Source organism: Chanodichthys erythropterus, chromosome 24, assembly GCF_024489055.1.
Source record: "Chanodichthys erythropterus isolate Z2021 chromosome 24, ASM2448905v1, whole genome shotgun sequence".
Classification (NCBI taxonomy): Eukaryota; Metazoa; Chordata; class Actinopteri; order Cypriniformes; family Xenocyprididae; genus Chanodichthys; species Chanodichthys erythropterus.
This window is the reverse complement of record NC_090244.1, coordinates 29,587,987-29,604,293: the sequence shown is the minus strand read 5'-3', so window position 1 is coordinate 29,604,293 and position 16,307 is coordinate 29,587,987. Positions and strand designations below refer to the sequence as shown.

Here is a 16,307-nt window from a genome sequence, read left to right as displayed (position 1 = left end):
GCTGCGGGAGCCTCTTCAGACGGCGGCGAGAGCAGTCAGGAAGGCGGCGAGCTTCTCGGCTTCAGGCGGAGATCAGCGAGGAGATGATGAGGTCGTCGCTGAAGGAGAAAACACTGAAATCCTATGGCGAAACGCCTGCTTATATAGCCCTTAACCCCGCCCATTTCGGCGGGAATATTCGCGCGCTTTGTCGCCATAGGCCGCGCAGCTATGCCGCGCCGTCATTGGTTCAACAACTTGTCTATGAGTGAACCAATGACGGTGCAGTTACACTGCGTTATTGAAAAAGGCTTCAGCAGCGGGGAAAAAGGGAGACCTTTCCCCATACGCAGTACGAGTGAAGTATCGAAAGGGAACAAAAGTGTTCGCGCGAGCGAAATAGAAGATTGAGCGCGAGTGTGGGGAATGATGACGCGCGTGCTGCGAGTCTTGTCCGAGAACGCGAGGGCTTGATCTGCGCGCAGAGGAGATGTCATGCGCGCGCGCGGGTTTAAAATGAGCTCGCGGTCTCCCGTTTCCTCGCGTGCAGATCTGTTTTCCTCTCGCGGAAGTGATTTACTGCGCGCGCAAGCATCAGTTGTGCGCTCGGTCATTAATGGCATTAAAATGCCGCCATACAATTCACACCGCACCGACAAACGCCAACAAACTCGTCTGTTGGAGTTTGTTGGATCGGTGTGATACCCCTGTTGGCGTTGGTCTGAGTCGGTTTTCACCGGACTGAACATGTTTAATCGGCGTTAGTTTGGTAGTCTGAGCATCCAACAAACGGCAATCAACTCTGACGTAATCTGACCTGACTACAAACCGTTGCCATGACGATGAGGAAAGTCCCCTGCAAAGACAGCTGTTTGATCGCGCCCGCGCCTCACGCACACACAACAAAGCAGCGGAAATGTGACATCGCAGCTTGTTCGTTATAAAAAATAAAATACCGTTAAAAAAAAAATGAAAACATACAAAAGCTACAATAGTCCATAGTGCAATCCTTGCCATTCAGCAAGAGCACGTTAAGAGAGGTAACGTTAACCACCATGAGCAACGCAGGTTTACCTTCAGTGACACTAAAACTCTGTAAACTTGATTTTTTTCTCACAGTAATTTTCATTTTGGGTGAACTATGCAAACACATTTGTATTGAAGCAGCAAACATTCAGTGTAAGAGTAAACAAATGACTATTTAATATTTGAATCACAGCTTATACAGTGTTTTGACATCGACAACCCAAGTGCATTTTACCTCAAACTTGCGACTATTAACTTGCTATAGTAGCAATCGCTTCTCGCGTCGACATTAACACGCTGACAAAGTTATATTCAGAATTAAAAATTATGTTTATACCACTTTTTAATGTGTGTTTGTGTAAAGGTGTTCACGAGATACCAACCTTTAGCGAACTTGCTTTCAAAGTCAAACACTCGTTCTCATGGAGACGCGGCGTGCACTGACTGGAGGGTGTGTGTGTGTGTGTGTGTGTGTGTGCGCGGGCGCGCGTGTATGTGAGAGACGCAGGGAAAAGAAATGCAGCTGAACGTTATTTGCTCTATGAAAGACATTGACAAAGACGAAAACTAAGGACATTTAATCTATAATTTTATTTTATTTTAGTTAGTTTTGCCAAACACACATTACAGTTTTAGTTAGTTATCGTTTTTTTGTAATGCCTCGTTTTTATTTTATTTCAGTTAACGACAATGTTTTTTCCCACCTAGTTTTCGTTTTTTCGTTCGTTTTCGTTAACGATTATAACATTGGTTCAGATCAGGAGCCACTGAATCACTTTCACCCTGTTCTTCTTCAGAAATCCAGCACTGACCTTAGATGTGTGTTTAGGATCATTGTCATGTTGGAAAATTGCACTACGACCAAGGGCACGGAGTGATGGTAGCATCTTCTCTTTCAGTATAGAGCAGTACATCTGTGAATTCATAGTGCCATCAATGAAAAGCAGCTCCTGACACCAGCAGCACTCATGCAGCCCCACATAAGGACACTTGACACCACCATGTTTCACTGTAGGCACCATGCAGTTTTCTTTGTATTCCTCACCTTTGCATGCCAATTTATTTTTTTTTTTTTATTTTTTTTTTAACCACTTTTGCTACAGCGTTCTGACTGATAAATAAAGCTTTGCTAACCTTCTTGTAGCCATCACCTTTCTGGTGTAAAGATTTATTTATTTTTTATTTTTTTTTATTTTTCAGGTCTTGTGACATTTTTCTTCTATGTGGTGCCATTGCTGACAGCATGAAATGGGAAGGGGTTTTAACACCCTGTTATAGTCAACTGTCTGCTGGACACCTGTGTAATGAATAATTAGACTTACCTGTGATTGTATTATTGACTTTATAGACTTTCATTGCGGTGTACTCATTTTTGCATCACTCTAATTTGAGTAAAACTGAAAATGTTGTTCTGTAAGTTATAACATGAAAGTAAGGTTAATAATATAAGTTAAACAGATTTTATATAAAACTTAGTCTTGTCAATATTTTGGAAATTGTTATTGTTCATTGAGATATTGTTTAAAATGTTACTTTTCAAAGGGGGTGTACTCATTTATGCTGAGCACTGTATAATTGTAAACTTGCAATTGGAAATGTAAAAACAATGACAAAGTACCACAAATGATGACAACTGAACTTAATTTATATTGAACCTTGAACATGATGCTGAAATTTGAGATGACTGAACACAGTCTGGGAGAAACAAAACTAAGAAGATTTTAGAAATTGCTAAAGGCATACTGTTCCAAGAGGAAGATTTAAGACTATAGTTAATGATAGTGTGGAAATATTACCTGGTGTTTGTCCATCGATTATTCCACCTGTCAAATACAGAATATACACATTATACTTTAATAATAAGAAAGCATTGTACTTATTGAAATATGTGTCATTCTAATGTCAGATTCTAAAATCCTCAGATATAAAATCCTCACCATTAATCAGCAGCAGCAGAGACACACACAGTGAGATTAGAAAGTTCATTATGAGAAACTTCTCCTCCTGCACCTGCACATTTGTATGCACACACATACATGAATACAATTTAAATAATAAATAAAAACGTCAATTTAAAAGCAAACATATTAAATAATAAATATGATTTTAGAAATTAAAACATGAATTTAAAAACACATTTTTGCAAAAAACTGCAAATACAACCTTCAGAATTTTCGGTGTATTTACACAAAAATAATTACTATTTTAAAAGCAGCTAGGATGAAATACAGAAAAGTAATTTTACCAGAGATAAATGCAGAAAAGAACTCAGAGTGACTGTCTCTTCAGTAGCTTTACTAGAATACAGTGATGTTGAATCTGATCATTGCTTTTACTTATAAATGTGGGCAGACCATGAATGAACCTAGAATTAATCACTCAATGTCTTAAACTAGATTTCCATTCAATGCCTATTGTGTTTGTCATTAGATCAATGTTTACATGTTTAGCTGCCATTTAGGCAGAAATATTTTCACTTTATTATAATAATAAAATACCATTAAAAATACCATGATCATTGTTACGTTGTGTTGCTGTAGAGACGAGGCGTATTCGGAAATCCACAAAAATAGGGCTTTTATTCACACGAAGGAGAGTAACATTAACACAACACATCTAAACAAACAATAGAACTGACAAAGGAGTGCAGGGAGTGAGTCCAACTTAAAGGGAGTGCTGACGAAGACAACGGGTGCAGGGAATCCAGGGAAATGGCGGGAAGGCTGATGAGGGAAGTGAGTTCAGGTGTGCAAACAAAGAGGATCGTGGGAACTGGAGTCCGGGAAGGCGTGGTAGTAACAATCATAAGCTTCTCACTTTTAATATAAACGTTCCATTTTTTTAAGATCAAAAAGCTAAAAAAAAGTTATTTTTAAAAATGTCAAGAATATTAATTTTGATAGTCTCTCTTGTTGAAACTGTTGATTACTATAATTCCATTTTGTCATCTGCTTTGGATGTGTTAGTCCTTAGGAGACAACATGTTGTTTCATTTATTAAATCATCCCCTTGATACACCACAGTGCTCAGGGCTCGTAAGGTGAAAAGTAGGCAGCTTGAATGCCAATACAAGAAATCAGCTCATGTACAGTATGATGAACCATAAGCTCATGTATGATGAACATTTGAGTCAATACGCTGAAGCACTTAAAGCAACAAGAACAGAATACTAATATTATATCATTACTGATAATGCTGCAAACCCTAACGAGATTTTTAAGATGATCAACAGTATTTTTGCACCAATTAAGCAATCAGTTTGTTCCTCTGTGCAGAAGTGTAACACGTTTCTTTATGGAAAAAGAAAAAATATATATATAAGTCTATCAGTTCGGTCCCTTTCTCTGCAATTCCTGAGACCTATCCACTTAGATTTCCTGAAACTGCATTCTCCAGCCTTAACATAGTCACTATTGATTGTATTTGGAAATTAGTGATTGCACTGAATTCAACATGTACTCTAGACCCAATCCCAACATCTATTCTTAAGGGGTGTCTCTCTTCAATTAGTCCCCTTATTCACTTCCCATACTACACTCAGTGGTGTTTGAACAGCCTAAATGACATGCCGTGGACAGCTGTTCATGAACACAGCACAGCACCCCCTAGACAATTATTTAGGGGTACGGCAACCCGCTCCCCACAGCTCACGGGGCTGGCCCCAGGGGAGGAGGTCCCATGCCTCCATAATGGGGGCCCAAAGGTGTGCCTCGTGAAACTGCAGTTCGGACTCTGGCCACATGGTGGCAGAGCACCATCCCATGGCCCACCTATTTGATGGCTGCAGAATAGGTGGTGGGTGGACATCCACGAAAAGCCTATGTGTCCCCTGGTGGCCTTTTTGTGTGTGTGTGTGAAAGTGTGTTTGACATTGTTTTTATGTCTCTTATGGCTTGTACTTGTGTTTGATATCTTTTCTTGACTTCCTCCGTGTTTTTTATGTGTGATCAGATCACCAGTCACAAGACAAACCAGGTGTTCGGGCCAGCCCAGGCTGTGCTCCTTGATGAAAAACATGAGTGGGGAAAAACGCTGCTTGCAAAGACAAGCAGTGGTGGTGGGGGACACTCTAATGAAGAATAGGCAGTTAGTAGACACATGGACAAAAGGACGACTACGGCCAGGAATAGGCAGTCAGGGGACACCTTACACACTTTTTGGACAAATTGATGAAGAAAAGGCAGCTAGGGGACCAAATAGGCCCTTTGTGGGAAAATAGGCGGTTAGGAAACACAATAGGCTACTCTTGGAAGAGAGGAAGACTATAATGAAGAATAGGCAGTCCGGGTACCAAATAGGCACTCCACAGACATGGGATGATGAAGAGTAAGCTGTTTGGGGGTTACTATAGGCAAAACGTGGACATACGGGGTCAGGGGATACGGTCGGATCTCTGTGGACACAGTGTGCCATTCTATCCTGCTAAATAGGCTGGAGAGATGGCTTGGTATCAGTGGTAGTGTGCTTAACTGGTTTAAATCTTACCTCACTGATTGTTCCCAGTTTGTGAAACAACAAATCTGAAATTGGTCCGATTATCATATTGCAAGTGATCAGTTGTTTTAAAGCTCTTCAACATTATATAACTACAGTGACAAAAATGGAACTCTCCAATTAAATCACATCTGGTTGCTCAACAAGCTGTGTTGTCTGTAGCATTAGCTCCTGGAAAGGGCTCTCAAGGCAAATTGGTCCCAGGTAAGAGACCAGACGATGGATGGATGGATGGATGGATGGAATAAAGTAGTACATAATATATTTTAAGTGAACCTCACTCTCATTTAAACATTGACTTTAATCATGATGATAATGAATCAATCATAATGTTTAAAGTATATATAATTACTGTCACAGACACATCAGGTTCCACCTCCCTGCAATACCCACGCACTCAATCACCGGAGTTCTAATCACCGCCACCTGCACGTCATCATCCCTGCAATCACCAGCACTATATCTGCCACACTCACACACACAGTCTTTGTCCGGTCTCGTACGTATCACAGACTCATGTATACTTACCTCAAGGACACCAATCTGCTACTAACCTGCTTCCAGCGTCTCCAGTGTCTCCAGTCTTCCTCCTGTGTGCTTCTCTCTGTGTGTGAGTGTTCCCCGTCTTCAGTCATCTGTGTCATCCTCCAAGAACTCCATCTACAAGCAACAAAGGACAGTATCATTTCCCTATCATCTCATCAAACTCTCTATTTACCATTTACTCACCTGATCTCTGCTGATATCAATAAAACCACCATACTTGCTTTTACATCTGCCTCCGTGCCGTCTGTACTGTAACAGAAGACCGGACCCAACAAAACGACAGGATATCAGCATGAGCCAACCAGACCCGTTCCAGGAGCTTGTGGACGCGCTGCGCCGAGCACTTACTCCACCACAACCATCGTCACCGTCACCAGCACCTGTCGCCGCTTCCTCGTTCACTTCTTCGTTCCACTCTCCAACCATGCACGCCAGTCCCATGGCCAGGCCGGCGCCCTACTCAGGATCGGCGGAGGATTGCAGCGGATTCCTCCTGCAATGTGAGCTGGTCCTGGAGATGCAATCGCAACTCTACCCCACTGATACCGCTAAGATCGCCTTCATAATCTCACAACTGCAAGGTAAAGCTCTCCGCTGGGCGGACGCACTCTGGATTCAGAAAGGCTCCTAATCTCCTAATCTTGGAATCCTATTCAGCCTTCGTCTCTCATTTCCGCGAAGTCTTTGGAAAGCCCCTCTCAGATTCATCAGTCGGTGAGAAACTCTATAATTTGAAACAAGGATCTAACTCAGTGAGTGATTATGCCTTGCAGTTCCGTACTCTGGCTTCCAGCAGCGGATGGAATGAACAAGCCCTCATCACCTCTTTCCGCCAGGGGTTGGAGCCGAAGTTGCGATTGCATCTCGCTGCATACGAGGACACCATCGGCCTCGAACGCTTCATTCAACTCGCCATCCGCGTAGGCACTCGTATGCAGTCGTGTCTCGAAGAACACCAGGGCCAGCCACTTCCTCACTTCCTCCTCCGTCGGTCCGAACCCGTCAGCTCCCCAGAACCAGCCAGCGAACCCATGCAAATTGACAATTCTCGTCTCTCCTCTACCGAACGTCAACGAAGGCTGACCCTGAATTTATGCCTCTGCTGTGGTTCTCCTGGGCATGTGCTCTCTGCATGCCCAATCCGCCCTCCAAGACATCTGGTGAGTGCCATCATTCCCTCCATAAAAAAGATGAAACCACTCCCCACTGTTGTAAACCTTACTGCTGTAAATGTATCTGTTCCAGTTGTCACGCTCCTCGATTCAGGGTCAGTCGGGAACTTCATCTCCGGTGCCCTCTGCCGTCAACTCAAGCTCAAAACCTTGCCCTCGCCGACCATCTACCAAGTCCATTCCATCACCGGAAAGCCCCTAGGCCGCAAGAAGATCAGTCGCTGTGTGGGACCGCTGCAGCTCCGTGTAGGAATTTTACACGTCGAGGAGATTCACCTGCTGGTTCTGGAGGAATCCACCGCTGACGTGGTTCTAGGGCGCCCGTGGCTCGAACAACACAGTCCTACCATCTCCTGGCGCACGGGCGAGATCCTGAAGTGGGGCGAACACTGTTTCTCCAACTGCTTCTCCGGGTTTCCTGTTCCTCCTTCTCCACGTCCAAAAGAAATCACTGTCTGCGCTACATCCATCGAGAGCCCCATCGAGAAACGATCCATCGACATTCCATCCTGTTACGCCCCCTTCAGCGATGTCTTCTGCCCGCAACGAGCCTCCAAACTACCTCCACACCGGCCATGGGACTGTGCCATCGATCTGCTACCGGGTGAGCCAGTGCCACGGGGAAGGATCTACCCCCTTTCAGTGCCGGAGGAGAAGGCCATGGAGGAATATATTGAAGAGGCCCTTAATCAAGGATACATCCGCCCGTCTACTTCCCCTGCTGCTTCCAGCTTCTTTTTCGTGGCCAAAAAGGACGGAGGCTTGCGGCCCTGTATAGATTACTGGTCTCTCAACAAAATAACCATCAAGTTCCGTTATCCACTTCCCCTCGTCCCAGCGGCCCTGGAACATCTCCGTGGTGCCACTGTGTTCACTAAGCTGGACCTCCGCAGCGCGTACAACCTCATCCGGATACGCGAGGGGGACGAGTGGAAGACCGCCTTTGTCATGCCCACCGGCCATTACGAATACTTGGTCATGCCCTATGGACTAGTCAACGCCCCCTCCGTATTCCAGGATTTCATTCATGAGGTGCTCCGGGAGTTTCTCCACAAGTTCGTGTTGGTGTATATCGACGACATCCTCATTTACTCCCGGAGCATGGCCGAACATCGCCACCACGTTGCGGAGGTCCTCAAGCGCTTACGGCAGTTCCAACTGTTTCTCAAGGCAGAAAAATGCTCCTTCCACCAGTCATCCGTCCTCTTCTTGGGATACTTCATTGATCACAGTGGCATCCGGATGGACGAGGGGAAGGTAGATGCCATCAGGTCCTGGCCCACACCTACAACCATAAAAGAACTCCAACGCTTCCTAGGCTTCGCCAATTTCTACCGCCGATTTATCAAAGGCTACAGTTCCATCGTCTGTCCACTAACCAACCTCCTTCGACATCAGCCCAAGTCTCTGTCCTGGTCCGAAGATGCCACAAGAGCCTTCGAAGCCCTCAAGCACGCCTTCACCACCGCTCCCCTCCTCGTCCACCCTAACCCTGAACTGCCTTTCGTCGTGGAGGTGGACGCATCCACCACAGGAGTGGGAGCGGTCCTCTCCCAGCAGCAGGGGCAACCAAGTAGACTCCATCCATGCGCCGCCTTCTCCCGCAAGCTCAACCCGGCGGAGGTCAACTATGACATCGGTGACCGTGAGCTCCTGGCCGTCAAGCTCGCGTTAGAGGAATGGAGGCATTGGCTGGAGGGAGCCAAACACCCTTTTCAAGTGCTAACCGACCATAAAAACTTGGAGTATCTCAAGGCTGCAAAAAGACTGAACCCTCGTCAAGCTCGCTGGGCTATGTCCTTCTCAAGATTTGACTTCACTATCTCCTATCGTCCTGGCTCCAAGAATCTCAAGGCTGATGCCTTATCCCGTCTCCATGCTCCTGATGAGAAAAATTAAACTCCAGAAACCATTCTTCCAGAATCCATCTTCGTGAGTCCCATCCAGTGGTCCGAAGAAACTCTGCCCTCCTCCAATGCCTCCACCCACACTCCGCCGGGTTGCCCGCAGGGTCTTCAGTACATCACCCGAACACGACGCACTCCACTAATTCACGCAGCTCACTCATCACTTGGCACTGGTCACCCGGGGGTCAATGAGACCCTCTCGCTGCTGAAAGAGCGCTTCTGGTGGCCCAACTTGGCCAGGGATGTCAGAAGGTACGTGCAGGGCTGCAGGGAGTGCGCCATCTCCAAGAGCCCTCGTCATCTGCCGGCCGGCCGGCAAGCTCAATCCTCTGCCCGTTCCTGAGCGACCATGGTCACACCTGGGAGTGGATTTCATAACGGATCTCCCACCTTCAGACGGTCACACCTGCATCCTCGTGGTAGTGGATCGATTCTCCAAAGCCTGCCGACTAATTCCTCTTCAAGGTCTACCTACCGCTCTAACCACTGCAGAACTAATGTTCAACCACATCTTTCGTTACTATGGAATCCCCGAGGACATAGTATCTGACAGAGGGCCCCAGTTCATCTCCCGGCTCTGGAAGGCCTTCCTGTCCCTCCTGGGTGTGACCGTAAGTCTGTCTTCCGGATACCACGCTCAGACGAACGGGCAGACGGAACGGAAGATCCAGGAGATCGGCCGCTTCCTGTGTACCTTCTGCCATGGCCACCAGGACTCCTGGAACCAGTACCTGGGTTGGGCCGAGTACGCCCAGAACTCCCTCCATCAGCCTTCCACCGGATTAACACCCTTTCAATGCGTACTCTGTTACCAACCCCCACTGTTCCCCTGGGACGGGGAACCCTCCAACGTTCCGGCTGTCGACTACTGGTTCCGGGAGAGCGAGAGGGTATGGGACTCAGCCCACCATCAGCTGCAGAGGGTCCTGCGCAGACGCAGGATGACAGCCGACCTTCGTCGCTCCAACGCTCCCAACTACCAGCCAGGGCAGAAGGTCTGGCTGTCGACCAGGGACATCAGACTGCGGCTGCCATGCAGAAAGCTGAGTCCCCACTTCATTGGCCCGTTCACCATCATCAAGCAGATCAACCCCGTCACGTATCGTCTTCAGCTCCCTCCACAATACAAAATTCATCCCACTTTCCATGTTTCCCTGTTAAAACCTCACCACCCTTTTGTCTCTCCTTCCACAGAAGCTGACGTGGCAGCCGCCGAGCCACCCCTTCCACTTCTTCTGGAGGATGGAGCTGCATACGAGGTTCGTGAAATTCTGGACTCCCAGCGCCGTGGTGGTCTCCTGGAATACCTCGTAGACTGGGAGGGCTACGGGCCAGAGGAGCGGTCGTGGGTCCCGAGAAACGACATCCTTGATCCCAACCTGCTACAAGCCTTCCACACCAACCACCCGGACAGACCTGCCCCACGCCCTCGAGGTCGGCCACCATGACGTCGGGGTCTTCGGCCCTCAGGAGCGGGCCGTGGGAGGGGGGGGGTACTGTCACAGACACGTCAGGTTCCACCTCCCTGCAATACCCACGCACTCAATCACCGGAGTTCTAATCACCGCCACCTGCACGCCATCATCCCTGCAATCACCAGCACTATATCTGCCACACTCCCACACACAGTCTTTGTCCGGTCTCGTACGTATCACAGACTCATGTATACTTACCTCAAGGACTCCAATCTGCTACTTACCTGCTTCCAGCGTCTCCAGTGTCTCCAGTCTTCCTCCTGTGTGCTTCTCTCTGTGTGTGAGTTTTCCCCGTCTTCAGTCATCTGTGTCATCCTCCAAGAACTCCATCTACAAGCAACAAAGGACAGTATCATTTCCCTATCATCTCATCAAACTCTCTATTTACCATTTACTCACCTGATCTCTGCTGATATCAATAAAACCACCATGCTTGCTTTTACATCTGCCTCCGTGCCGTCTGTATTGTAACAATTATTAGTGGTGGGCATAGATTAATTTTTTTAATCTAGATTAATCTCACTGTAATCTTGGAATTAATCTAGATTAATCTAGATTAAAATGGCTCATTTGAATTCTGCCGAAGACATTCAGAATATGTGAGCTACCCAAATAATGACTAAAGGTGCGTCCCAATTCGTGTACTTATGCACTTTTCTAGGACGTTTTTAAGTATAAATAGTGTGAGTAGTGCGTTCACAGTGAAAATTCCAAAAAGAAAAAGTGCACTTTAAATACCCGGATGATGCACTAAATTAACAGAAAAAACAAAGTGTTGAATGTTGGACACTTCATGCACTCAACTGTTGCAGCTTTAATTACATAGTGGAGGGGAAGGGAGGATTGGACACCGTTGTTAAATGACAAAATAACCTTATACAATTCACTCACTATATGGATGAGTGCATGCATAGTGCACAAGTGCATAGTGTATGGTACGTCATTTGGGACGCAACAAAGTAATCCGCCATTTTGTCCGACAAAGCAGTCAGGAGTTAGAAGATTAACCTCGGTGGAGTTAAACTTGAAAAGTTGTGTATATTGACATCTTTCCGCGTTTGAAACAACATTGTTTCTCATGTTCATTCATGTTTATTTGATGCTATAAATGGACTCGTAGTAAGAGATGATCGGTTTACAAGCCTCTTGAGCTGAGGCGCTACAGCAATCTGTCACGACCATGGTCACGACACATTAAAGAGCCACAAAACGGTTTTTATTGTTTGAATTTCTTAAAAAAAACTACACAGTTTTAAAGCTGGGACTTTGTTAAATATCATAAGTAACCTGCTCTGTCTTGTCTGTTGACGTGTTGTCAGTGTCCTCTTTGCTCCGTGATGCATTATCACTGTGTGGTGTGACAGCGCCATGGCTTGTCGGACAAAGCAACAGTAACTAAGGGGGGCGGGTCTTTGCGAAGGTTCAATTCGGCTAGGTATACATCCGCGCTAAAACATCAAGGTGAAAGTCATCATAGCTTGCTTAGTATAGACCCAGCTCCCAACCCAACTTTGAGAATAGATTAACGGCGATATTTTTTTTTATCGCCCGATAAGAGTCTCACGTTAACGCAGCACGTTAACGCCGATATCGGCCCACCACTAATAATTATATTGTTTTTTCAGAGAAATAATTTGCTAGCAGACTAACATTAAACCTGTCACAGCTGTAAAAATCAAAGAAAAGGAATTTGTGTTGGCTTTATTCAGACAGACTTACAGCATAGAATAAATATCAGCACAATACTAATACTAAGTTTATGCCATCTTCATGGTAACCCATGTACAGATTATTTGAAACAGTATGCAAAACAAACCAAACTAAAACAATGACATAAACTTGAAGACTAGAACATGACTTCAGTTGAACAGACTCGATTGTGAAAAAAAAAACAGGCTTGACAAACTCATCAAACAATGGATTACACAAGGAAAAGCTAGACAAAGAACAAGAATAACATGACGGCTAGTTTTATTTTTATAGTCTTTAGTTACTATGGTTACTAATTATGATTAGTCATTCTATTCAGCTGTTTGTCATTAATCACCTTGTTTGACTTATTATGTATGTTTCTATGTTTTCAGTGATTGCTAGTCTTGTCTCATTGATGTTACCCCTGTGTTTGTACGATTTGTGACACCTAACAAGAAACACCTGTGAACAATGAACCAATGAGAACATGACACATTAAACATGGGAACCAATCAGAACATGAAACATGAGGAGCAAGGGAAACACATAAAAAACAGGAAACAGGAACAATAACTGTAAGAATTTTTAAAATAAAAGACATGAAACCATAAAAGGGAACCAAAACCCCAAACAGACGTGACAATCTCAGATCACAATCTAAAAAAGTTGCATTATAATCAATGTCTACATTGCATAACAAATCTCTTACTTACATATTGTGTTTGTTTGTTAATTAGAGGATTTGTGAACATTTAGAATTTAGTTCCAAACAACTTGAGTGGTGAGTGGATTCTGACTAAATTAAACACCTCTTTCTAATGTGTTCCAGAGATAAACAAACCTGCCTGTGATTGGCTACATTTCTCAACGCTGCAAAATCATGTTGCAAATAAGAACATTACATGTTCTCCAGAGCGCAAACACAGATAAGCACTGGAACATTCGCCAAATCTGTTTTGTCAGTAATTTTATATTACAGAATTGACTGAGATTGCTCTCGATTTCAATTGAGGGATCTTATATTTATATTTTGAATAAATGTTTATTTTAATTTTTAGACATTTAAATAGACATTTGAATGAAGTCCTGGGCTATATTAAAAAGACATTTGTAGTTTGTTAAATTCAAATTCCGTACACTGATGTCTACGGAAGCTGCAATAATAATCTTTCCAATTATATAATTTGACAATGTGTTTTCTTCATAACAGATACACATTGTGTATGAAAAAAATAACGTTCATTCTATTCTTCTCCTAGACCACCGTCCTCTTTTATGGATTTTGGGGAAAATTTTGTAAATCCCCCAGCCCTGATTTGCAGTACAAACTCATTGTGCGACAAAACACATTCACTTCCACATATTTTACAATCGGAATATATATATATATATATATATATATATATATATATATATATATATATATATATATATATATATATATATATATATATAAAAATATGAATGAATGAAAAAACAAACTAATTAATTAATTAATTAATTAATTGGGTTTAAGAGGTAATTGTTGTCTTGGAAAGATAATTAATCAAATATTGTTTATTCATAAACCCTTGTCAAATGGCAATTGCATAAATTAAAACTCACAAAATGATTAGTTCTCAGAATCAGAGAGACACATAATTTCCATAGAAGCGTATGTAATAAGTATCTCTTCAGCTTAATTAATTCCTTGTTGGGTCACTTATATAATAATGCCCTCAAACCTTCATTGACAGATAATTTACTCTTTTTTTCTATGGTTGATTACATTCCTTCAGATCACACAGGAAGGAAATAAAAAAGAATTTCACTTAACTGGGTTGATCCTGATTTTTCTCAGTTAATCGGCTGAGAACTTCCAGCCCAATCTCCAGGAGTCCTTGAGATACCTTTAGATATCCCCTGGATGAGCCCCCAGAAACTGTAAGATATTTTTTTTTATATGTGCGCACATTCTCTATCTGCGTCACTCTGTGTTGTAACAGCCTGCTGGGAGGGTCATTGAGAGAAGCAATAAAACCAGCCCATAGGAAATTAAAAAAAAAAAAAAAAAAATCTCTTTAACCTCTCAAATGTTTATCATAGCCAAAAATTAGGTTACTTCAACATCAGCTGGAGAATTTTGATTGAATCTTTTCACACTTGTCTTCTGCAACAAAAACTCTTGAAAATTAAAAAAAAAAAAAAAAAAAAAAAAAAAAATGAAAAATTGAAAAAAAAAAAAAAATTGAAAATTATATGTTTTAACCATAAATGCTCATCTTGAACTGGCTCTCTTCTTCTTCTCTATTAGAATTCCGGCAGTGTAGACACTGCTAAGTGTATTACTGCCCTCCTCAGGTCAAAGTTTGAACTAATTTTTATATGCAATATCCTAGTTCAGTAGTATATAACAATTAGTTCAAACTTTGACCTGTGGAGGGCAGTAATGCACTTAGCAGTGTCTACACTGCCAGAATTCTAATAGAGAAGAAGAAGAGAGCTAGTTCAAGATGAGCATTTATGATTAAAACTTACATAATGTTCAATTTTTTTTCAGAAAATGAGCGATGGTTTCACTAGATAAGACCCTTATTTCTCGTCTGGGATCGTGTAGAACAATTTGAAGCTGCAGTGAAACTAATTTTGACCTTCAGCTGTTTGGTGCCCAGTGAAGTCTACTATAAGGAGAATAATCCTGGAATGTTTTCATCAAAAACCTTAATTTCTTTTCGACTGAAGAAAGAAAGACATGAACATCTTGGATGACATGGGGGTGAGTTAATTATCAGGAAAATTTTATTTAAAAGTGGACTAATCCTTTAAGGCCTCCATTTACTGCACTTACAGGTTGAGCTTTGCAGGCTGCCTGTCCTGGTGAGAGAACCATTATACAGTTACTGACCTCAGCTCCCTATAGAAAGGAATAAAAGGGGGCTTTTATTAATTTATGTCTCAGGCGCTTCACACCAGGCCTGAGGCTGGACCAATGATGTGTTTGTTCCATCTTTTGAACCCATCTGTGTATCCGGCACAGAGCTTGTTACTGATCGCATCCTTTCAGACTGCAGTGTATGGCAGGCCACTTTTACATTTAGGCCTCTGCTCTTTTAAGTCTCAGGTTTAGCTTTTCGGTTACCTCTCCCTCTGTGAGAGCCATTACAAATTTAGTAGTGACGCCATAGGCTGTCGCTGGACAATACGATTGCCGTGATTTGATAGCATTTCAGACCCCGGTTCCCGTGGAGGCATTCCCCAAATGCATTAAGATGCACTGTCTCGTTCCATGTTCTCAGGGAACCATGCTTACATACGTAACCTGAGATGCTTGTCTTTATGTCTAAATATTTTATATGTACCAATATATGGCCATACATGCGTATATTGAAGGGCATTGGGTAAGGGCATTGGGTACATTACTATTTCCAAGAACAAATGATGTTCTCTATCAAATATACTGTATTGTATGTCAACAGTTTAGAATAAGTCTAAACCATTTTTCTCTTAACATGAGCTCTGAATTTCAGATTGTTATTTATTATTATTTTTTTTTTTTACTTAATGCCTTTCAAGTACTTGACTTGGTGCACACTTTGCAAAGTTGTCAAGATCTCTTTTAAACTTAAGGAGAGACTGAAATATGAGAAATATGAGAGCGCCAGAGTCTCTAGCTGAGGAGAACATTATGATCATCATATGTAATGTTGTTGAAGTCTTTTCTGGAACTTTTGAAACAAATATAAGGCCACCGGAGTCTCTAGCTAAAGAAAAAAAAAAAAAAAAGAGCACCATATGTGATGTTGTTGAGGTCTGTTCTGAAACTTTAAAGGAGACCATTGTGAGAGTTTTTTTTTTTTTTTTGTCTCAGGAGACAAGTCTAAGAAGCAGAAGTCTCAAGAAGAATTCTTATTAGATGATAAAGTAACCTATTTTTTTGTCTAGGAGAAACATTTGACATGTTAAAAAAGATCTATTTTTTTTCTTCCTTCTGTGTAGATTCAGTCACACCATTACAAACAAACACAATACATGAACTT

At 43.0% G+C, this 16,307-nt stretch overlaps 1 protein-coding gene across 2 annotated transcripts in view; it reads right to left on the bottom strand.

Moving 5' to 3' along the window:
* Positions 1-14,251, bottom strand: part of LOC137015097 (uncharacterized) — a 100,338-nt gene extending 86,087 nt beyond the window's left edge. The window contains exons 1-3 of one of the 2 annotated variants that reach the window (XM_067379789.1): positions 14,108-14,251; positions 2,943-3,015; positions 2,802-2,828 (exon numbers count right to left, since the gene is read on the bottom strand). In XM_067379789.1, coding sequence (XP_067235890.1) covers positions 2,802-2,828; positions 2,943-2,991 — 76 coding nt within the window. In that variant the 5' untranslated portion in view covers positions 2,992-3,015; positions 14,108-14,251. Of the gene's footprint in view, positions 1-2,801; positions 2,829-2,942; positions 3,019-14,107 lie in introns of both variants that reach the window. The other variant, XM_067379790.1, reaches the window with a different exon arrangement.
* Between the last annotated feature and the right edge of the window lie 2,056 nt (positions 14,252-16,307).